Source organism: Bos taurus, chromosome 27 (genome assembly GCF_002263795.3).
Source record: "Bos taurus isolate L1 Dominette 01449 registration number 42190680 breed Hereford chromosome 27, ARS-UCD2.0, whole genome shotgun sequence".
In the NCBI taxonomy this organism is placed as follows: Eukaryota; Metazoa; Chordata; class Mammalia; order Artiodactyla; family Bovidae; genus Bos; species Bos taurus.
Genome location: NC_037354.1, coordinates 36,419,223 through 36,443,838, shown reverse-complemented (window position 1 = coordinate 36,443,838; position 24,616 = coordinate 36,419,223). Strand labels below are relative to the sequence as shown.

General features: G+C 43.9%; 1 protein-coding gene across 3 annotated transcripts; it reads right to left on the bottom strand.

Moving 5' to 3' along the window:
• Positions 1–7,340: 7,340 nt before the first annotated feature.
• Positions 7,341–24,382, bottom strand: GOLGA7 (golgin A7). 3 transcript variants are annotated; one of them, XM_005226132.5, is made up of 6 exons: positions 24,314–24,382; positions 23,853–23,985; positions 18,601–18,753; positions 12,407–12,508; positions 11,125–11,187; positions 7,341–8,725 (listed from the first exon to the last, which is right to left on the bottom strand). In XM_005226132.5, the coding sequence occupies exons 2-5, from the start codon at positions 23,961–23,963 to the stop codon at positions 11,140–11,142; spliced, it is 414 nt and encodes a 137-aa protein (XP_005226189.1). In that variant the 5' UTR covers positions 23,964–23,985; positions 24,314–24,382; the 3' UTR covers positions 7,341–8,725; positions 11,125–11,139.
• Between the last annotated feature and the right edge of the window lie 234 nt (positions 24,383–24,616).

Sequence of the window (24,616 nt, the reverse complement as noted above, 5' to 3'; positions counted from 1 at the left end):
GCAAAAAATTAGATTTTCCAGTTTACTCTGTGTTCAGTCAGTTATAAAAATATTTTCAGCTGAAAATACTGAAATTTTGGTCATGAAGTTCTAATTGCTGGTATCTTGGGAAACGAACCAGAAACCTTGGGTCGGTTGGTCTGTCAGAGGTGATCTTGCCGTAAGCAGCTGTCATCGTGTGAGCTGCTAACTCAGCGAGAATCAATAAAACCTGGATGCGACCCACGGAGCTCTGTGAAGGCTGGAACTACTTTGGACTGTTCCCTGTTGGTGGTGAAGTGAGATCACACGTTTCCCAGTCACCCTCTTTGTTTCGTCTTAGACGTGTTTACTTTAAGAGAGAAATTCAGCTTGACCCTGAACTTTACCCTTAGCTAGAGTTTGCTTCTAGGCTGGAAGTTCAGTTCAGTTCATTTTTTTTTTTTTTTCAGACGCTCGCTCACATACCTCTAAGTGGGAAAAAGCTATTTGTCCATATTTTTCACTTTTTTTTAGGGGCGGGGTTATAATTAGAACTAGCAGGACTTAGAGGCTAGTGTCTCTTGATAATGAAACTGAGGAGACCAACTGGCCGGAATGCATGGAGGAAATCGAAAATAGAAACCCGTGATTGTGAAATCTGGGGGTGGCGGGGGGGAGTGGGAGAGGTAGTGTGCAAAGTTATCAAAGCCCATTCTGATCCTGAAGATGTTAACTGGTGTGCAGAATATTTAGGTTACAGTAGTTTACGTTGGCAAATATATGTAGTTTTTTATTTTAATTTTTTATATTTAATTTTCATTTTATATTGGAATATCATTGATTTACAATGTTGTGTTAGTTTCAAGTGTACAACAAAGTGATTAAGTTCTTCATATATATATATATATATATACATTCTTTTTCAGATTCTTTTCCCACATTGGTTGTTAGAGAGTATTGAGTATTACCCTTTCTTTTTAAAGTATAGTTGATTTAAGACATATAATTGTTTTTGTCACAGTTTTTAGGCATTTGATGAAGTATAGAAAACAAGGCATTTAATACCAGGAGTTCGATCTCGGCCCTGTGTTCCTCTTTCTGACCCCCCCTCCCCCCCCTCCAAAGGTAACAGGCTGGCATTCCACACTCCAGGCATGTTTACATATTTTACCAAATATGTTTGAACCAAAGAAAATATGATAACAACAAAAACTGTGTGTTTTTGTACCAAGATAACTCACAGAATGCAGTCATAGAGCAACTTTATTTTTGTCCCTTGACATTTCAGTTGTTGGATATAGATCTTCCCTGTCACTGGATGAAAACTGACGAAGGTCCATGGTTGTCACTCTTCGATTGAAAAAAAAAAAAAAATCCCATGATCTCTTTAAGTCACAAAGCATAGACCCAATTCATTCATTAAGAAGTCTTGTTAACATCAGAACCCCCCTGGAGAGAGGTGCCATACTGGGGCTTTGAATCGGCGTCCCGCGGCCGAGCAGGCACTCAGCCCTGGCGGTGGACAGATTGGCGAAGTCCACGTGGTTGAGCCACATGCTGCCCACCCCACTCCCCTCGGTCCCAGAGCCATTTCACGTGGTCCCACAGAGGAAGCACCAGGGGGCTGGGATGAACTGGCCGACAGCAAAGTGCTCTCCACTTTCTCGGTAAGAAGCTCTGAAGGGGATACTCTCTGATGGGCACTCACACGGCGTGGGTGACCAGCTGGCCACGCCCCGAATCAGTGCGCATGCTCAGATCAGGCCTGAGCATCCCTCCCTTCGGCCGAACCTCCCGGAAGCCCGGGGACCAGGGAACCAGGGTGAAGCTGTGCACGGGTCCAGGTTTCCAGAATGTAGAGAGGACATCGAAGGAAAAAGGATCGGAGGGACGAAGACAGTGTCCGCCGACCGCACATGAGCCGACGGCCAGCTCTCCATTCTGCCCCGTCTTCCACGAGCCCCTCTTTGCTCCAAAGCCACACACCTCAACTCTACGGCTCTGCATGCCATGCTAGCTATGCACGACTTCACTTCTCCTAGAATCAGCATGTCAAGTTCCATTAAAAACAAACAAAAAACCAAACAACTCTTACAGGGACTTTATCAGGCAGTGTGTTCTTCAGTTTCTAATAAGCTGGTCTGTTAAGTGAACTGACTAGTTTTACCCTTTGAGCCTAAATGCGCCCCTCCCCCCGCCCTCCCGTTTCAGAGGCATTTTCACCTTCTGCCTCTGTCACACGTGGGTAATATGTAGCTGCATTTTATCCAGACACCACACAGTTTCCTTAATAAACAGAAATATTGTGTTCATTTCAAAATCAGTGTAAAACTTGGGGACAGAAAACGATGTACACAAGCAACTTTTCCTTTTCTTCAGAATTTTGTTTCTATCAGGGATCTGATTATTTTTAATGTATAGCCCTTGCTGGCAGAGGTTGGTAAAGTGACTATTGTCAATATGATTGCTGTTGGGAATCCTGGTTACTTATAGATGATTTTTCCTATCCTCAAACAGTGCTTCCAAATCATTAGATATCAAGCAAAGATTTTTCTCTGCAATATTAAAAATGCCCAAACACGCTGTCAGGCCTTTCCTTTGCTGAATGTCTAACTGAAGCACTCCTTGTTTTTAAATTAGACAATAACATCTACAATAATGTTCCTTTTTCATAATCTTTCAAATATCTGAGAAAATATGAATTAGACTAAATATTTGTACATTGTATGAGATGCACAAAGATGTGCAAAAATTGTGAACACTAATCCTTTAATTGGAAAGAAAAGGTCATAAATCATCTAAGTTTCTGAGTCCTTGCATATCACAGAATCTGAGCTCCTATAGTTATGTTGCTTGGCACTTATTTGATTGTTCCCAGAAGACTAATTGCCAAAACATTTTGAATAAAAATTATGATGTTCATTTCCTGGCAATAAATTGGTCTGTGAAAATATGAAGTAACAGAATATATACATGAACAGAAACATTAAGAACAACAGGTCTGGCAGGCAATGGACTGATTTTTCACTGCCATCCCCCCGCCATATGCCCCCACTTGCCTTAAAAAAAAAAAAAAATCTTTGTATGAAAAACAAAAGGAAATTCTTCAAAGACAAAGTGACTTAATTAATCTGAAGATTAAAGATTTCATTACCAAGGTAAAAAGTGACAGTACAAAGTTAAATTCTTGACAAGGTCCTAAATACTTATAGATTCTACGAAAAAAACCCTGAAAATTCTACTGGCGTAAATTTGTTTTAACTTGACAGTGACCCCCAGCCATAGATCTTTAGCTTTGTCCACTTTATTATTTCTTTTTTGCAAAATGGAGGCTTAAAAATTTTTTTAAGTAGGTAATGGCACCCCACTCCAGTACTCTTGCCTGGAAAATCCCACAGATGGAGGAGCCTGGTAGGCTGCAGTCCATGGGGTTGCTAAGAGTTGGACACGACTGAGTGACTTCACTTTCACTTTTCACTTTCATGCATTGGAGAAGGAAATGGCAACCCACTCCAGTGTTCTTGCCTGGAGAATCCCAGGGACAGGATGCCTGGTGGGCTGCCGTCTATGGGGTTGCACAGAGTCAGACATGACTGAAGTGACTTAGCAAGTTCCTATAGGGCTTCCTAGTTTTAGGCATAATTTCTCAGAACTTCACATCTGCACCACTGAAGGTTTATGGGAAGAGCTTAGGATACAGCACAGAAGAGCTCTATCCTTTATTTGATCACATAATTCTGTTCACTCATTTTGGAACAGCGTATATGTACCACTGTACTCCTAACTATCCTAGAACTTGGGAGGTCTTAAGTTATATTTTGGCATTCACAATTTATGGCAGATGAGATGGTGCTCAGACATTTGCTATTCTCTATAGGTTTCCAAGTTTTGTGGTGTGCAGAAAACTACTATAAAACCATAAACTCTGTGGGAGGAAGGATAAAGTCTTCACATTTCACACATCTGCAGATTAAAGTTGGTCATTGTGTAATGGTTCTATTTATTGATGCTTATCTTCCAGCCAAGGACAAATGATGCGGATCACTTTGACCTATATCAATTAGCATTTATCCCATTAAGAAGTGATTTGCAAGCCTGTTGGGGTCATTTTAACTGCTAAATGAAGGACAAGCACATTCTTCATCCAGTTTCTTGGAACTTTGTACAGAGAAGTCTAGTCAGTAAAATCCTAAATGAATACAAAGTATCATTTGCGCTTTCCAAGGTTCCAGAAAACTTTGAAAAGTGGAAACTTTCTAAAAGTGAATGTTTATCAGATTAAAGAAGTTTAAAGAATTCAGGAGAAAAATATTACAATACTTTAAAGTGTTTTCTAGTTTTAACCATTCTCAGGTGGCCCAGATGGTAAAGAATCTGCTTGCAGTGCAGGAGACTTGGGTTCAATCCCTGTGTGAAAAAGATCCTCTGGGGAAGGGAATGGAAACTCACTCCAGTATTTTTGCCTGGGAAATCCCAAGGAGAGGCGCCTGGAAGGCTACAGTCCATGACGTCACAGAGTTGGACACAACTGAGCAATTAACACACACACACATGGATTTAACATAACACACTGGCAACGCCAGTGACATACAGAATAACAAAAGAATGAAGTGAAGTATGAGACCCCTTCTTTTCATTATGTTTGTCAGAAGTTTTGAAAGCAATTCATTTCCCTGGAATTCCTGATCTAGAGGGAAAAGCTCATTGGAATCAAGAATAGTTATCTCTAGGCAAAAGTCCTAGAACCAGACATCCTGGAAGGTGAAGTCAAGTGGGCCTTGGAAGCATCACTACGAACAAAGCTAGTGGAGGTGATGGAATTCAGTTGAGCTATTTCAAACCCTAAAAGATGATGCTGTGAAAGTGCTGCACTCAATACGCCAGTAAATTTGGAAAACTCAGCAGTGGCCACAGGACTGGAAAAGGTCAGTTTTCATTCCAATCCCAAAGAAAGGCAATGCCAAATAATGTTCAAACTACCACACAATTGCACTCATCTCACATGCTAGCAAAATAATGCTCAAAATCCTCCAAGCCAGGCTTCAACAGTATGTGAACCGTGAATTCCCAGATGTTCAAGCTGGATTTAGAAAAGGCAGAGGAACCAGAGATCAAATTGCCAACATCCATTGGATCATTGAAAAACCAAGAGAGTTCCAGAAAAATGTCTACTGCTTTACTGACTATGCCAAAGCCTTTGATTGTGTGGATCACAACAAATTGTGGAAAATTCTGAAAGAGATGGGAATACCAGACCACCTGACCTGCCTTCTGAGAAATCTGTATGCAGGTAGAAATTCTGTATGCAAGAAGTAACAGAATCAGACATGAAACAACAGACTGGTTCCAAATCAGGAAAGGAGTATGTCAAGGCTGTATATTGTCACCCTGCTTATTTAACTTATATACAGAGTACCTCATGAGAAATGCTGGGCTGGATGAAGCACAAGCTGGAATCAAGATTGCTGGGAGAAATATCAATAACCTTAGATACACAGATGACACCACCCTTATGGGAGAAAGCAAAGAAGAACTAAAGAGCCTCTTGATGAAAGTGAAAGAGGAGAGAGAAAAAGGTGGCTTAAAACTCAACATTCAGAAAACTAAGATCATGGCATCTGGTCCCATCACTTCATGGCAAATAAATGGGGAAACAATGGAAAACAGTGAGAGGCTTTATCTTTTTGGGCTTCAAAATCACTGCAGATGGTGACTGTAGCCATGAAATTAAAAGATGCTTGCTCCTTGGAAGAAAAGCTATGACCAACCTAGACAGCATATTAAAAAGAAGAGACATTACTTTGCCAACAAAGGTCCGTCTATAGTCAAAGCTATGGTTTTTCCAGTAGTCATGTATGGATGTGAGAATTGGACTATAAAGAAAGCTGATGCCAAAAAATTGATGCTTTTGAACTGCGGTGTTGAAGAAGACTCGAGAGTCCCTTGGACTTCAAACCAGTCAATCCGAAAGAGTATCAGTCCTGAATATTCATTGTAAGGACTAATGCTAAAGCTGAAACTCCAATACTTTGGCCACCTGATGCAAAGAACCAACTCTTTGGAAAAGACCCTGATGCTGGGAAAGATTGAAGGCTGGAGGAGAAGGGGATGAGAGAGGACAAGATGGTTGGATGGCATCACCAACTCGATAGACATGAGCTTGAGCAAGCTCCTGGAGTTGGTGATGGACAGGCAAGCCTGGCATGCTGTAGTCCATGGGGTCGCAGAGTCGGACACGACTGAGTGACTAAATGGAGGAAAAGTCCACCTCTAATGGAATCTGAGCACAGATACTGTCTCTTAGAACAAGACTTCTATAAAGGGGAGTTTGCTGTGCTGTGTGCTGTGCTTAGTCACTCAGTCACGTCTTATCCTTCGTGACCCCATGGGCTGTAGCCCACCAGGCTCCTCTGTCCATGGGATTCTCCAGGCAACAAGACTAGAGTGGGTTGCCATGCCCTCCTCCAGGGGATGTTCCCAACCCAGGGATCAAACCCAGGTCTCCCTCATTGCAGGCAGATCCTTTACTGTCTGAGCCAGTAGGGAATCGTAAGAAAACTGGAGTGGGTAGCCTATCCCTTCTTCAGGGGGTCTCCCCAACCCAGGAAGTCTCCCACACGTCAGGTGGATTCTGTACCAGCTGATCTACGAGGGAAGCCCCAGGGAGTTTAGGAGTCACTATTAAGTCAAACGCCTTACATCTCGTGCATTTGTGTACACGGATACGAGTGCTAAGTACAGTATATGTAGCCGTGTTGTGGAATGCTGGGTCAGGGACGGATGCGAGGGCAACGAGAAACCAGCCCTGCTCTCAGGGAACTGAGGGGCTGGGTGGGGTGGCAAGGGGAAGGGGAGGTTAAGTATGAAGGTCAGACATGGCTTGAAGACTCCAACTTCCTTTATGAGACTGAAACAAGCAACAGAGTCTGTGCCGCTTGACAAGTGTTGACTTATCCAGGAACCAAGGCCAAATGGAATATGGAAGGAACTTAAGTTGGAATACAGACTCTATTTTATAAGCTGTTACTCTCTGCAAATGCACTTCATAAAAAAAAACACACACGAGACATCAGATGATCTAAGATTGTCATGATCCTGTGATACTTTTCCCCAATGAAACACTCCAATCTCTTATTTAATACATTTTGACTATTGGGGACTATTTCTTGGTTTGGAGCCCTGTCACTAATATATCTTCATTTAAGAGATAAAGCATGTGAAAAACTGCTGAGTGTGACAAGCCATATAAATGTCAGATGTTTGTTTAAAAATACTAAGCTGCACTGGACCAGGGGTTCTCCTAGTATTGTCTATCTGCCAAATTTAATACTGTTTCATTTACACTTTACCAAATCACACCAAATATGACACAGAGACAATTTGTTTAAGAAAAGTTTTACTAATGTGTTAATATTTCAGCAAAGTTATTGCAACGGGTTGAAAAGGCAGACAGACACACTATTATAGGCTATTATAAAGTAACAAGTTATACAATTAAAATATTACATGGAACTATGGGATTTACTGAATAATTAACAGATCATAAAAGAAATTAAATCTGAAAGGTTAAATCCAGTATTAGCACCTACAACATCTCTGAAAGTAAAACTTTTAACTGTTTCCTTCTCTCCTAATACATGTCTTATCCTTCACCCCAAAACAGTGCTCTCAAACCCCGAAGGTGAAGGGTATGGGAAGTCCCCGTGCTAAGAACATACAGCCCAAAAAAGAACTCCAAACAGTGACTCGGGACTTGACACTTTTAGCTGGAAATCACTTATCTTACTGAACTTGAACCAATCATACATGTTTCTGTGCACGGAATACTGTATATGATAAAGTCTATGAATCATAAGGACTGCCATCAGGGAGAGTTAAAAATTAGCAATGTACAGTATTATTCCTATCAAATTTTTTTTTCTCTTAAGTTACATTTATAACAAAACTATAATTAAAATATTTATTACACTTGCTCATTACACGTTCAGGGACACAGCAGGGACATTTGAGTTTGATGGTTTAGCATCCACTTTATTGTGCTTACTTATTTTTATAAGGAACAAGCGACACATACCACATCTTCCCAATGTTTGAGGTGATGCAGTAGTAACAGAATTCTAAAAAAAAACCAAACCTGGAAAATGCATTAAATACTGCTTTAATTAGGAAATGGCTATAATAAAACAAGTAAAATAATACATTATTTTTCCAATGAGCTTCGGTTTGGGAAATTAAACAGCAGAAGTAGATCTTTAAGCTTTGAGTCACAGCAAAACTGGTAGTTCTCTGAAATCTGAGAGATGCGTTAGCAAAACCAGACACAGCCCACCCTTCACCAAAATCCTGGAGAAAAGCATTTCATGAATTCGGGGGAGTAAGACTGAACACTGGCTAGGGCACGACTTGCTGAAGCCCAAGGAATGGTGAGAACCACTGGTGCTGGTGGCAGGTGAGAAATAAACTGTGCTGGGCTGACCAACTGCATATGTTTTTAATGGCTTTGAATGAAAAAGTGAAACGCTTCACTGCATTTTCTCAGAAACTGATCAAAAGATTGCAGAGTCCTACACGATTTGGAGACACAAAGTGGATGCTGAGCGACTAGAGGTCACTCCAGGTGCGGAATTTTAGAAAGTCAGTCCTTGGAGTGAATGGCACCGTGGCTCTGGCAGCAGATACGAAGGAATGATGCTCTGGAGAGGAGGTAGGGGGACGCTCTGCGGTCGGCCGGTGGACAGGTGAGGGTCCCAGCTGGAGGTGGGATCTGCAGTTAGAAGGGGAAGCAAAGGTTTAGAAAGCGACACCGACTGACCTCCCAAGAGCAGCTGCTGTGACCTCCCTGCGTGTGGGCTACACTCCATTAACCCAGGCTCTGGCTACTGAGATGCCCATATCTGTCTCATCTGCCGAAGGGGGTCCACGGCTCGAGGGTCCAGAGATCCAAGCCTGAACGTTTGCATCTCTGACCAAGCATGTCTCGAGAGGCAGGACAGCACAGGGGTGCGCGGCCAATCCAGGCCTGGCTGCCTCCTGCCGACCTGCCAGTCTGGGGCCCTGGACAAGTAACTGAAATCCTCTGGGCCTCAGTCCCCTCGTCTGAAACACAGGGATGCCGCCACGGACCTCAGAGGGTGTTGTGAATGATGCGGGCACACAGGGGGGCCCACAAGCGCTGGATGTTTTTATTATCACTTCTTTATCATGATAGATTAGTGCTACATTCTGTTTTTTAAGTAAAGAAGACAATCTTAATCTGAAGAGAGAAAACAACCATCAGTTTGTTGGGTAACAAAGGTATCAAAAAAATTCAAACTTTTTTAAAAGGAGCAAGATATAACACTCTTTTTTAAAAAATAAAGGCCACCTCCATGATTTGTGTGCTCTTAAGTCATTAATTTTAATTCCCATGTAATGCTTTAAGCTGCAGACACCACGTACGCTTAAGAAAAACGACAGAACTGAATTCATTAGAGAGTTTTCCCCTCTCCTCTAAGACCTCAGCCCACACAGGATCCCGGGTCTGAGGAACACACAGCTCTGAAAACTAAATTACACTGAACGAAAATATTTGCATTCATGAAATTACCACAAGTTCCTAATGTAAATCTCATTTCAAAATTTCACTGTTGTTGAATATTGATAGATTCGTCTCTGGTGTGCAATTGCTCCAAATCCCGCGCCACCTCAGAAAAACAGTGTATTAAAGCAATAAGAGCTGCAAAGTGAGTCATGACAAATGGGTTGTGCCAAAGCAGCGCAGCTGCAACTGATCAAACAAACGTATCCCAGCGGCCGTCACCAAACCCACACGTAGGGCTCCTGGCTGCTCGTCTGAGAAACACCAGTTTGCAAACCGCACGTGAGAAAGTGTGTGAACAGGTAACACTAAGTGCTCCAAAACAGCCTCAGTAAAGACTAAAACACACGGCAGAGGGTGTCATTGTTTAGGTCTGTGTCTTGTAAGAACTTGGGGGACACATTCCCTGGCGCTCAGAGAAGGCAGCTATGTATTAACAGCATTCAACAAATGGTACAGGGCAGACAAGATGTTATTTTTAAAAGGTACTGGAAAAGAAACGAAGGGGAAAAGCACTTAGAATAATGTGATGGACTCTCTCTTTCTCCACATCTCTGCTGCTGCATGTACTTACAGGAAGTATGGTGAAAAGACAAGGCTTTATGGTCAATCAGACTCGGGTTGGTAACCCGGGACTCATTAGCTGTGTGACCTGGAGATCATCACTTAGTCTCTTCCTATCTTGGTTTGCTTATCTGTTAAGTGGGGGAAATACTGCGCAGGTTCTCGTGAGAACTGGAAACACCGTCTGTGTAACACCTAGCACACAGCCATGCCCTCAAAACGGCAGCGAGTATCATTACTGTTGCCCTGGGGAGGAGGCTGTCTGCTCTGGTTGAATCTGTTTCTGCGCGGCCTCCTGTGAGTCAGGGACAGCTGCCTGCGGACGTGCTCAGGAAAGCACCGCGGTAGAATTACTACTGGGAGGCAGAGAGTAGGATGGAAACATGCAGAAATCGACCATTTTTTTGGTCACTTAGAAGGCACGGTGGCTTCCAGGTGATTCTTCCCGCACATTCCCACCAGCATTCATCAATTCGTTGCTCAGTTGTTCAACGTCATTATATGGATATGTGAGAACATGAACATTCTAAAGAGAAAGAACATTTATGGTTCTACCCACTGGAGGTAAGGTTTTTTCTAAAGGGCTATGAAGCCACTTAAATACATGAAATATTTAGAATCTCCCTATTCTGAAACGTTTCTTTGGTTATTAAAGCCATTTGTAATGGCTTTAATGACAGGGAAATCTGTCAGGGAAAAAAATGTCAGGGAAATCTCTGATCTGATTTTTATGTGTAAGACCCATGTATTAAAATGTCCAGATAGTTTTGAAATATTAAAATAAGACCGCCCCCAAACACCCCAAACAAAGTAATAACAAAACCAGTCTGAAAACAACAAAGGGGGAAGAAAAAAAATCAGGATTAAACTATCACTTGGGTTAACAGAATTTAGGTTAATGACACATTTTAAATATCAAGTCAGTACAAAGAGTATGCCAGGATTTATGATGCAGGCGAGAAAATTTATGCATCCTACAAAATTACAGAAATGGCACATAAATCATACAATTTCATATTTACCTTTAATTCTATGGTTTATCTTCCACTGCTCATGCCTCTGTCTTCATAAATGGTAATTTCAATCTGAACAGCATGACTGTTAAGAAAACACACTGGAGAACAGAACACAGAAAAAGGGACTACGGAGAGAAGATGGGTGTGATCTGTGCGGACTTGTCTTTACTTAACTTAAAAAAAAAAAAGTTGTTTTGGCTGCGCCTCGCGGCGTGTGGGACATCTTCGTTCCCCGCGTGAGACTGAACCTGCAACCGCCGTTGGAGGCCGGAGTCTTAACTGTTGGACCGCTAGGAAAGTCCCCCTTGTCTTTACTTATCTTACATTACCATTTACATCATTTTAAATTATCAATAATTATTATTTGCTTTACTTGTTTCAAAACATTAAAAATTTCTCCTGCTTAAGTTAAACAGGGTGTTTTCCACACCTTGCTGAAAAATTCAAGAAATGTAATTGCTTGTGGTATACCACAGAGTTCCTCTCCAGACATTATTTACTTTTTAAAAGAAGAAAAGAATCTGAAAAAGGATACTTTATTGCAGAACTAAGGGGGATGCTCTTAACTGAGCATCCATAGTGAGGTAATGACGTCAGGGGTGCAAAGCACCCTGAAATTGTATGCAAACTTTTTTTTGTGAGAGAGCTCACGACCTCTAAAAGTTTAAGAGACACTGATACAAGTATAATAAAGCCGTTGAAATGCTTATCAGCCGGAAGGCCTGGGATTATCTGACCTAGGTTTTAAAAAAATTTTATTTTACCCAGTTATTTATTTTACTTGTTATCAAGCTAAATTAGTTTTTTTTTTTTTTGCAATTTTATTTACCAAATTACCAAAATAAACTTCATGATTTTCAAAGTCAACTGCCTCTAAAATATGCAGTTATGTCAAAGGTAATGAAATGATACATCTGGCAGCTGTAACTGATTTCAACGAGTCAGATGAACCCACGGAGCTGAGATTTATTTGGACGATGAGCTCTCTGCGCACTGAGTTCATGCATTTCAAAGGGGCCTTTGGTGCAGCCTCTGCAGCTGAGATGCATGACTCACCCGACTCCCATTATTACTACAAGATGCTGCACAGCCACCAAGACAACGGCAGCCCCAACACTAAATGCTCCAGAGCCCAGCACGACGCCCGGGAAGGAGTTGTGCTGGAGGGAGAGTGTGCCTTTCAGCAGCACAGCCCACAGCAGGTTCGGGAACTGAGGGAAATCCTCTCTTACCCGGGCTGACGGGGCCATCAAATACTCAGACCTCATGATCTGGACTGAAAAGATACAACTCGCAGCCCTCTCTCGATGGGATCTGTCAGGAGGAGGCCTTGTGGGGCATAGATCTTCTCATTCTGCTCTTGAATGTATTTGGAGACTTTCTTCAGGACCTGACCAAAGAGAAACAACACAGCTCTCTTACCAACTTCATCAGATTTTCCTTTTGAGTATTTAGCTGAACTGCAAAATATTCAGGCAGTGGAATTAGTTTTCAAAGCAAGAAATAGGTGTTCACGTGGAGGGACAGCTCTGACTCCATGGCTCATGCCCTGGGTCCCCAACACCCGCCCCCCCAACCCCAGTTCTGAGCACGTCCATACAGCCTAAGTCCAAACAGAGATGCAGCCAGATGGTGGCACGGGAGCCACGCCCCTTCCCTCCATCCTGGATATGGAGAAATTTGGAGGTGACCATACACACACGTTACGTGCCTTCCCCTTCCCTACTCGGGACATGTGTGACATGTGACCTCCTCTAATATCAGGGACAGCTTCTGGCTTTCTCCTGGACACTTGAGAGATGCTTCTCGGGACTTCTCTGCAGTCCAGTGGTCAGGACCCTCAGGTCACTGCTGAGGGCCCATTTGCACGCCTGATCGGGGAACTAAGATCCTACAAACCGTAAGCCATGCCCCCCACCCTCCCCTCCAAAAGAGAAAGAAAGAACTGCTTTCTCCGCTGTACATTTTCATCATTTAAAGTCATAGTACAAAGCGGGCATATAACAAAGGGAGTCCAGTGCTTTTAAAACTGAGAAATCTGTGTCCTTCATCAGGCACGTTTGTGCTGGCTGCCATGGAGGTCTGGTGACCAGTGCTCTACATCGTCTCCCGGCCTGCACGGGAGGCTGCTCTGAAGCCTGCTCTTGTGTCCTAGATGGGAACCTCGATTTATAAGTTTAGGATTAAGGTTGTAAAAGTCAAAGCAAACGTAGACAAAAACCAGATAGGATAAAAAGGAACTCCTGGAAATTGCCAAATCTTAAGCTTTAATAAGGGCAATTCTGAGACAGATAACCTAGAAGAAAATAAATCTTAATAGCGATACACAAAATCAAAGAGTCACATGTTTTATTTCAGATTCAAGGTCATTATAATCCTTTGCTGGCTCTAATCTTCAAAGAGGCTTTGATCCAATTCTTTAATTATTGTATGTTTCCTTAAATTCACACTACCAGAATATGATAAAGTCACAGATAAATGTGATCACAACATAAAGGGAAAAAAAGAACTGTATGAAAATAAAGCTGGAAATGAAGAAATTTTATTTAAGTGTGGGTCTATAATGTACCAGAACAAACCAACATATTAGAATGATAAAATGTAGCTGCTTTGGCATAAACTGATTTAGAATTTAAAACTCTATGCTGCTTGTATAATGAAGGACAATAAACAGTCTATTCAGGTTACATCTCTGGGGAATAATACAATCTCATGTTTTACGTTTTTTTAAAAAGAGCATGATATTATTAAAAGAGCCATCTGCAGGGTTATGAAGTAATGTAAGAATACTATTTCTAAAGAAAAGACTTTTTCACCTAATTACCTAAAGTACATATGTCATTCTCCTATTTTCAACTCTCAAAGAATTTGAGCAGTGCCTGGTCTTAATGAGCAAAAAAAAAAAAAAAAAAAAAATCTCAGTCACTCTTTCCACCAGGATTTGTCAACCATGCTGCTGCTGCTAAGTCATTTCAGTTGTGTCCGACTCTGTGCGACCCCACAGACGGCAGCCCACCAGGCTCCCCCATCCCTGGGATTCTCCAGGTAAGAACACTGTCAATCATGCTAAAAAGAAGGGAAGCAAGTCACCCACGAAGGTGCCCAATTCAGGATTCTCCCTCTTCTCTCCAATTTCCTTCTGTGCTCACCTGCCAAAGCTGGAAACCGGAGAGCCAGGCTCCTCTCGGCCCGTGCATTTCCACCGGGTGGACACCGAGAAACCCGCCTGCATGGCTGATTTCAAAGAAAGGATTCCTTCACACAGCTCTCCTCCCCTCCTTGAGTGCAGGTTATTAGCAAAGACACAGCCATCCTTTATTCGATTCAAGCAGAACTCTGTCGTGCAAGGCTTTTGTTTAAACTTTGATAACACTCATGGACATTTGGGTTTCAGTTCAGAAAGAAGACAGTCAGTTTTCCTTGGGTGCCAGCTGCAAATCCTCCCATAGCACTGCAGTGAAGGCAGCACCGTGCTAACCCAGACGTGTTGTTAGCAACAGACAGCTCACGGATGTGAGTCAACTCGTACCTCGCTCCTGACAGGACAGAGCACCGTTCTCAGCCTCCAGGAACTCTGTGTTGACATTTTATTCATACTTCACTATTTTTAGTAAATCGTTAAAACAAAGTATAATACCGAACAAAATTATCTCTGTTATCCTCAAACCCGCAATAAAAACCTCAGTTTGTATAGTATTTACAAAGTTAAACACTCAGACTTCAGGAAAGGCTATTGTCCTCTTTGAGAATAAGCCTCTCAAAGCCCTTGAGGAAAGATAACCGAAGTGGGGTTGAGTGAGAGGCCCAGGGGCTTAGTGTTTCCAGAAAGATCTGAGTTCCTCTGACTGTGCTCTTTTCACATAACAGTCCATGGGCAGCAGGGACGCCTCTGGTGGACGAACACACAACTGCTCCTGAAAGAAGAACGTTCCACAGGCCCATTTGTTCCCTGATTAAGCAATGGAGAGGAATAACACTGAAGCCTTTATCTTCATTGTAAATCAATAAATAGCACATTATAGAAAAAAAAAAAGCATGATTGTTCTAGTGGGTTTTAAAAGGCCTATTTACAATCTCAAAAAATTTAACCCACATGACAAGGTGTAAGTGTCATTATACTTGGCTTACTGTTTGTAGACTGCAAGTTTTAGTGTTCAAAACGATAAAGATTAAATGACTCAATTTTGTCCCTTCATAAAGTAGAAAATAATAGCGCAGGAATTCCTAAGGGGCAAACTGGAGAGAGGGAGTGGCTGAGTGCTCTAACATTTTTATCATCTTATCAAAAATACAAATACACATTTACAATGTTTTCTTTTAAAAGTACATGGAGATTATATCCTTATTATGAACATTCCAGTATGTACTTTGCATGATCTAGTTAATTCATGTCCACATTTCTTATATAAAATCACATATTTATAAAATGTGCCATAAATTTGGGTTTCTTGACTAATTTTATTGGGTCTTTATTTGCTTTATAATACTTACTCGGTAAAAGAGACTTTAATTAGACTTGTAAAGTAATACCTTATATGTTACTTATGAACTCAAGTCCATTATTTTCTGATGTTGAGAAGTGCCTTCCAAAATTAATAATCAAAATAATCAAATAATAATAAAAAATATTTTAATTAAGAGTTGCTAAATGTTTTAGTAGATAAAGAAACTAGCAGCTGCTAAAAAAAGATTACTTATACACTTATACACTCGAGGTAAAAAAAAAAAAAAAAAAACCTGTACATGTAAGTGCATATGTATCTAATTAAAACATATATGTACACACACACTAACTTGGTTTTTAAGTCTATCTTAAGAAAACTTTATTTAGCACCTGCCATAAATAAAATAAAGCAATTTATTAATTCAAAGATCCATTATATTTCTTTTTTGGATTTACCTTGTTTTTTTAAACAATGCTGTGTTAATTACTGCTATACAGCAAAGTGATTCAGTTATACATGTACATAACATTCTCTTTCATATTCTGTTTCATGATGGTTTCTTTCCTATGTCTCCTAGTCTGCATCTGCTAACACCCACCCCTACTCCTTGGTAACCACCAGTCTAAGACCTGCTTACAATTGAGAACTCAGATTTGGGGAGATGAACTTGTCCATGACTCAAAACTAGGAAATGACCTAGCTGGCACCCAGTGATCAGTCTCTTTATAACTGATGCCAGAGGCAGGTATCTGTACCTATTTTAGCAAAGGCACATGAAAAAATAAGTTAATTAAAATTTCATCAACAAATTCAAAAACTACAGTGAAATAACAATTCAAGCATGTAATATTCCATGAGGCATGAATAAAACACTCTGGAGGAAGTATTTCTGCCTTAAATTGGAACTATTACACGTCTTCGACGGCCACGTGGCATGAGTGTCTTACCTGCACGAGCCCAGCCCTCCCCGCCCACCCCCTCCCGTGGTCAGTGGCTCCCCAGCGCACCCGGCTCCTCCTCCACCACCTCGTCCCTTGAGTCCGAGCACCTCCTGCTGTCCCTGCCGCTCCCTCCCTGCCCAGGCTCTTCTCCTCTCCTGCCTGGACTTCTACGAAGCATCTTACTTGCACTTTTACACCTTTCTTCCCCAGAGCCAAGAAATCTGTTTAAAATGAAAATCAGATCCTACCACCCTCCTGCTTGAAAAGCTTCAGTGATCCTTCCCTGCGTGGAAATAAAATCTAAGCCTCTCTCCAGGGAGAACACACTCCACGGTGAAGGACGCAGATCCCCTCACCTCCCCCACCACCTCCGCCCTCCCCTGCTCTGCACGGGGGACCCACGCTCTGCGTGTCCTCCTCCGTCCTCCTGAAAGGCCCCAGGCTCCCCATCCTTCACGTGGCAGCTGAATGTTAGCACTCCAGAGGCCCTTTCTGGCCCCCATCTAAATTAGTCTCTCCAGTTATGTTCTATCCTAGGGAAGCTTGGTTTTTTCTAAGGCATTTATCACAACTTATAATTCTGTGGGTTTTGTTTTCTTAGTATCAGTTTTTACTAGACTTATAAACTCCACAACGTCAGTAACCATGTCTGCCCATTCAGTTATATCCTCTGCACAGTGCTTAGCACATAGTAGATGTTCAATAAATATTAATCGAATGGATCCCGTGTCCCTTCACTCACCAAATGTATCACTAAAGAGGAGCTGCTAAGACAAAACAGACTAAAAGCGGATACGGATCCTTTGTGACTTCTGATGTCGAACGTTAAGCAGGAAAGAAAGTATGTGACATGGAGAAGGACATAAACTGCCTGTGTAGCTCTTTAAATGCTCACCAGGGGATTCACACCAGGATGGTAAGGAAGAACATGGTGGTATGTTCAGCCAACAGCTCAAAAAGCTGGAGCCGCACGTGTCCACTCTCTACCACATGGAGTACAAGACAGCCACCGGGAGACTTCGGCCGGAGAGGGTGTGACACTAAACTCCTTAGAGCCTTCCCTTTCTAAACATGGTCAGAACGGAATGATCCTCTAGGGGTTTACTGTGATTAATGTACATCCATTCATTGAACACACGAGTGCCTCCTACGCCCAAGGCCTCGTGCTAGGTGTCAAGAGGGATACACTGTCCTTGATCGCAAGAAAAACACATACTTGATGGGCAAGTAAGACAGGAATATAAATGCTACATTCCTCAGCAGAGACTGCTTAAGTACCAGAAAACAGATTCCAGTAACGCGCTGTGGGGACAGAGAGGAGAGAAGGAGTCCAATCAGAAGAGAGGGCGAAAAGTCAGCTGAGAGCGGGACTGAGGGACTGAGGCGATTCGGACACGGGAAGGGCATCTCAGGTGGAGGAAGGCTTCTCAGAGGGTGCACCTGGCTGAAAGATAAAGTGAGGACGGGGGGAGACAGGCCTGGGAGAGGTGAGCTGGGGGAGGGCTTGAGAAGGCCCCTCATGCTGCAGGAGAGGCACGGCTGTGTTTCACGACACAACAGCTGTTTGGAAATGCAAGAGAAAGGCAGGAAAGAGGCTCTGTGGCTGTGGTGTTGGTCTAGGAGAGATGTCACAAGGGCATAAATCAGGGGGTGGCAGAGGGTGTCATAAAGTTAATGAATGGGGAAATGGAAGACAGCTCGGTCTGACTACTGGTACAATTTCCCTCTTCTTGACCCTCTGAAGATGCTGGGTGAAAAAGACAGGGTGCCGCTGAACCAAGTGGGGAGGTGAGGCTTGACTTTCAGACCCCTAAGTTGAGAAGCCAGCAGCTCTGGGTCCAGCAGACAGTTCAAAGGGGAGACAAGCACTCAGGTGGGAGGAGGAAATGGAGGGTACACATTTGGGGAAATAAAAACTCAGCACTCTTCTATGTGTCTGGTCATAGAGGCAACAATAAAATCTGAATTATTATTATTATAAAAGGCCCTTTAAATTTTATAGCAAGTGTCACCATGCAAACATAACCTGTAACAAACCCACATTTTTTTTTTTTTTAAATGATTGTAAGAGATTGGGAAAACATGGGCAGGCTTACCTTCTCATAATGAGTTTCCATGCACAGGAAGATGGTGTACGCCGTTAGACAAGCCAGGCAGCCTTCCAGATACGACTGGCCCCCAAGCTTCTCGGCCTCGGCGTAAAGGTTATTTAGGGTCCGAACTGTTTCTTCAAACTGCTGCCGATCAATCTGTACCGAGAAAAGAATTTTAAAATAAGTTTTGGGAAAAAAAAAAAAAAAAAAAGATGAACATGTCACTCCTGCCTTCGATCCCTAAATAGGTCACTGTCTTGTCAATATTTTTATCTGTCGGCAAACAAATTTTCAGGTGATTAAATCTGGATCTAAGTTGCTGAAACTGGTTAGTGTTTGTTTAGTTTCATCTTTCTTTTGGACACTGTGTTATGTCCAAGTTGAAAAGGGTGTCTCCCGATCCTCTGTGCTGAATCACAAGTAACTTAATTAAATAACACAGTCCTTCCGGCCCTCCATTCTCCCACACTCCCATTTATAGAGCTTGTACTTTCGGGTATCACCACAGGCAGGCCTTGGAGAAAGGTGAGTAAGACACTGACTTGTCCTCACGGCATTGAGAGTCATGAGTGTAACAGACATGTAACAGTGAAAACACAAGCAGCCAACAGGACACTGCAACTGAGGCGTGCGTGAAGAACGAGGGCACCCGAGGAGGGGCGGCACGCTCCCTCAGCAGGAAGGGCAGGCGATCCTAAATCGTGGTCCCTCAATGCCGGCATCGACTGAGGCCAAAAAGGGGAGGAAGGACACTGTCAGCAGATCAAAAGGGGCAAACTCTGTATGCTTTCCCATCTCTTTTGCAGTAACCACTTGGTTACTAAGAGCTCACACTGGACGAGGCAAAATCGCCCACTCCCGCGGGGCTCTTCTCACCAAGCACGCCTATGACCTTTTTTCTAGTCAGTGACGCCATCACCTCACACGTGTGCTAACACGATCGTCGTATCTCCTTTTCTCCAATGACCCGCTTTCACTTTCTTCTTCCAGTTTCCCTTTCCTTCCTTCTTTTAACAGCGCTTTGTCAGTTTCAAATCTCCATGGGAATTTCAGGGCCCAAGGTAGAGCATTTCACCCAATTCTATCATTCTCAGCAGGTAACAAAGCCCAACTTATCTGTCCTTATCCTCAGCCTGCTCTCAGACAGTATCCCCCTTATTCCTAAAACGAATACCCACTTACATATTAATTCTTTCCTTTATGAAGGCTTTACACAGAAACAGACTCAGAAAGAAACTCCAAGAACCTTAATATACACTTTGAGACAGAACATTTCCAAATTTCCAAAACACTTCCAAAATTATGCTCCAAGAACATAATTCTTTGTTAACAGATTATCAACCTTAAGCTATTAGAAAACCTTTAGGTAAGAGGCAGCTGCCTTGCCCTTCATGTGGAAAATGGTGAAGATTCAGTGAGCCAAACACATGAAAACCTTAAAGTGGTGGTGACTCAACCTGCCTTTCAAAAGGAGCTACTTTAAATTTCCCAGAACAGGAGTGTTTCTGATGGGGGCTGGGTGAGTGGGGACAGAGCTGGGAGCCAGAGCCGCCCCTTGAAGACGTGCCGTGTCACTGACAGTCACTTGGGCAACCCGTCAGCATTCCCAGAGCACAGACTGAAAGGAGACCTGCTCAGTGAGCAAGTGTGGATGGGAAACTGTTATCTCCACCTGGTTCTGCCAAAGTTAATGTCTTCTGTTTGTTCATCAGTAAAACCATGAAAGTCCAAACAATTTCAAACACTCGCACTTGCTTCATCTACAATGTTATGATCTGAGAAAGAAACTTCTCTGAATTTTTTATGTTTCTTTGGATAGAATGATTAAAAACCAGGCGATCCAACCCAGAAACTTTTTTTTTTTTAAGCCACACCAGGCGGTCTGTGTCATCTCAGTTTCCCGACCAGGGCCTGAACCTGCGTCCCCTGCCTTGGAAGCGCTGAGTCTTAACCACCAGACTGCCAGCAAGTCCCCAACCCAGAAACATTTGATTTCTTTCCGATTTGGAACTACAGATCCCACCAGAAACACTAATTCTTAAAAGTTATTCCACGACTGCAATGCTTTACAGGATGGAAGCAAATCATAAACCATTTAAAAATTTTTTTAAAAAATCCAAGGTGAAGATTTAAAAAAAAAAAATAGTTGAATTGAAAAAAAAAAACAGATGGGCGTTCCTTGGCAGTCCAGTGGTTAGGTTTTGGCACTTTCACTGCCGAGGGCCCCAGTTCAATCCGAGGGCAGGGAACTAAGATCCTGCGTGCTGTGCAGCGTGGCCAAAAAAAAAAAAAAATAGTTAAAAAAAAGTTAAGAGCTTCTTGGAAAGATTTGAAAAAAATGCATGACAGGCGGCAGTAAAGGCGAGGACACACAAAACGAAGGGCCCTGCAGGGGGACCGCCGGCCTCGAGCTCATGCCCCGCAGGCTCCATGAGGCGCGGCCGTCCGCGCCCCTCTGGGTGCCTGGACACCGACACAGCAGCTACACTGACACCTGGAGGCTTGTCAAGTTAGAGCTGCTTGGACCAATAAGCAGTGGATGTCTGAATGGAAACAGGAGTCGGGCTCATCTGCCAGAATTTTTGTTTCATGTTGAACTACCTGCCGAAAGCATCAGGCTGAAGCTTGTCAAAGGTAACAAGTCAAAGGTAATTTCTACTGACCAGCTGTAGAGACATAGTTTTAAAGGGATGCAGGGAACAAATGCCTCAATTATAGCTCACTCACTTCTCTTTCTGCCCACACCAACGGTTCCTAAGATGTCTGCATGCTGGCTAAAGTTAAGAATCGAGCTTTAAAGAAATGTCCTGGCGACAAAGCGCTTACACATCAAAGTATTATGTTCTCAGAGGCAGTGAGAAAGTAAACTTGTTAACACACAGAACTTGTTCTTACTCTCAAATTAAAGGGTACAAATGTGTGTGTGTTTAATGCTTTAAAGTCATACAAAACAGCTGGATGTTTATTTCTCCCTCTATTACATTGCCAAGTACGACGTTCTCACAAAGGGAAACTCAGCCTCAGTGGCAGCGCAATCAGTACAATTTCTAGGTTAAGCAGTAGAGAAACAAAGAGAGAAACCTTTCAATTTTCCATCAAACAAAGCAAGGAAAATTTAAACCTGTAATTTAAATTTAATCTCAACACACTTTAAAAAAAAAAAAAATCAAAGCTTTCCCAAACAGTTTCAAGTATAAGCTAGTGTTTTAACCCAAACATTTAAAAAGAAAAAAAAAAAAAAAAAATTCAAGGGTAGCTCAGCTGATAAAGAATCTGTCTGTAATGCAGGAGATCTCGGTTCAATTCCTGGATTGGGAAGATCCCCTGGAGAAGGGATAGGCTACCCACTCCAGTATTCCTGGAATTCCCTAGTGGCTCAGATGGTAAAGAATCTGTCTGCAAACTGGGACACCTGGGTTCAATCCCTGGGTTGGGAAGAGTCTCTGGAGAAGGAAATGGTAACCCACTCCAGTATTCTTGTCTGGAGAATCCCCGTGGACAGAGAAGCCTGGCGGGCTACAGTCCATGGGGTCGCGAAGTCTGACTGAGCGACTAAGTGCACACACACATAGTACTCAGAATCACAAGTGGTGCTGGGCTACACGAAGTCAGAGAAACGGAGGGACTCCAGAATGTGGCAAGAGAGACTTCCTATAGCCATCCATGGAGTACTGTCACTGCACCGTTTCTGTATTCAGACCATAAAATAAAGGTTCCACCACACACAGAGTTGAAGGCTCAAGTCTGATTCTGCATAAATAGACTTGGCTCAATTATGAGCTGGAAGTTTGACTTTTAAATCCTTTAAACAAAGCATCAAGTGACATCCAAATAAGTGTGGGGCAAAAGAGTTGTTTACATTCTGATCTGAAAGCACATAAACAGTATTAAGTCAGAGTTTCCCTAAGAGACTTAAAAGTGAAACATTTGATCTATTTCATATAAGTACTAAAAAAGCCTGTTGACTATAATGCTAAATTATTTTACAAACCACATTCAGTAGCTCTAGCCAACAGGCAACTTGCTCAATTTCTATCTTTTCAAACCACCATGGAGGTGTCCAGCTAGTGTCAGGCTGAGTTATCTCATAACATGGCAACAACAAACTGCAACAATTACAGGACATTTCATAAACAAACTAATCTACAAATCATCTTTATAAGGTGTGCTGGGTCCTTAATTTGCATTTAAAGAAACATACCTGGGCCACTAACCTGCTGAGGGTTCTAAATCAAGCCAAAGCACACTGTCATTGATCTTTGTTGATTTTCCCACCTTGGCAATCAGGTAGAACGACCTACCCCCCACAAGCTAATTTTACATGACTGCTGCACATTGCTCCAGTACATACTCATCGCCACCTACCTACTCCATGGCCAGCACTTCACATCTCCACACCCATGCCCAATCACCCCTGACTCCCTCACCCTCTTGTCAAAGAGAAAAGAACCACAAAACCTGCTCCCATCTAACCAGAAGCTGACTCTGAGCAGGAAACAGGTTCACCTTACAAACCTCAAGACCAAACAGTCTGTCTTTGGAGTATGAACACACCTAGGCACAAGAAAACACACACATAGTCTCACTTCGCTGCACCTTTACAGTAAGATCCAATGACCATTATTATTCTTTTTATTAAGTCTGAAGAAAGGAGAAACACCCCTTCCTGCGCCCAAGACCGTCCAGAGGACCCACATTCTGATGACAGTTCTGGCCCACAGGCCAACAAAAGTCGGCTCCCAGCGATAATCAGCATAAGGAACTAGTTGAGGGCCTCGTTCTGAGATATTTCCCTGTCCAGACCCATGCACTACTCTGTGTTTCTCAAGGTTCGGAAAAGGCCTGTCTGCGCTGCCCAGCACAGCACCGAATAATAAACTAGCACAAGCGGCCGGACGTTCGTCACTCGAATGATGGTGATCTTTGCGTGGTGAGGTTGGAGAATGCAGCTTACACAACACGCCGAGGTGGGTGGCCTGGAGGGTCAGGAATCAAGTGCCTCATCACTGTGGTCACTAACCCGGGGTGGGGTGGGGTGGGGAGGACAGCAGCGTACCGATTCCGGCCCTGGCCATCATCAGGTCATCCGGCCCGGCGGCTTGGCCTCATTCCTCCTGCTCCCGACCCCGGGTCTTGCTTACCAGACCCCTCCTGGCACAGCCCTGGCCCAGGCCCCAGCTGTGCCCGGCCCCTCCCAGACCCGCACTCCGCCGCCGCCCCGGCCGAGCGCAGGTGCGGGGAGCCCGGCTGCGTACCCGGTTCTCCAGCTCCGCGGGGAACTTGGTCTGGAACTGGCAGCGGGTGCCACTGCTGTAGTCTCGCTGAATGAAGACCTTCCCGGACACCGGCGCCTGCTGCGGCCTCATGGCGAGGACAGGACGGGCCGCGCTGCGGGTTCGGGGGACACCAACCACGGTCATACCCCCGGCCTGGACCCAGGACTCCGGCCCCCCAGCCCCGCAGACCCGCCCAGCGCCCAGAGCGGCCAAAGGCCTCCCGGCCCCACTCCCCTTCACCCATGCTGGCACCACGGCCCTTCAGCTCCCTCCCCGGCCCAGGCCCCGCGCCCCCCCACAGCCCGGTTCGGCCCGGGAAACACGAACCCGCCTCCTCTGCCCTCCAGCTGCTGTCGCAACGCCTACGCCTCCACTTACGTCCTGCCGCAAAAGGCCTCTTCCTCCCCAACACCTCCCCGCCCCTCTGCTCGGACACCTACCTCAAGTCTAGGGCCCACCCTCTCCTCCGGCCGTAAAGCAATCCTGTTGAGACTGCGCGCTACCGTGAGGGGACGCGCTGTGGGCGGGGCCCGCGAGGACTCCGCCCCCCGCCCTGCCCGTAGGAGTCCGGCTGGAAGGAAGAGGCAGGGCGGGGCTGCGGGGCGGGTCCGGGGGCGGGTCCTCAGACCCGGGAGGCGGAACTGCGGGCCCTGTGGGCGGGGCCGCAGGATCCGCTGGGCTTGGCGGCGGGGAGAACCTTGCAGACTGAGCTCATCAGAGGATACTTGGCCTGTAGGCTGGGG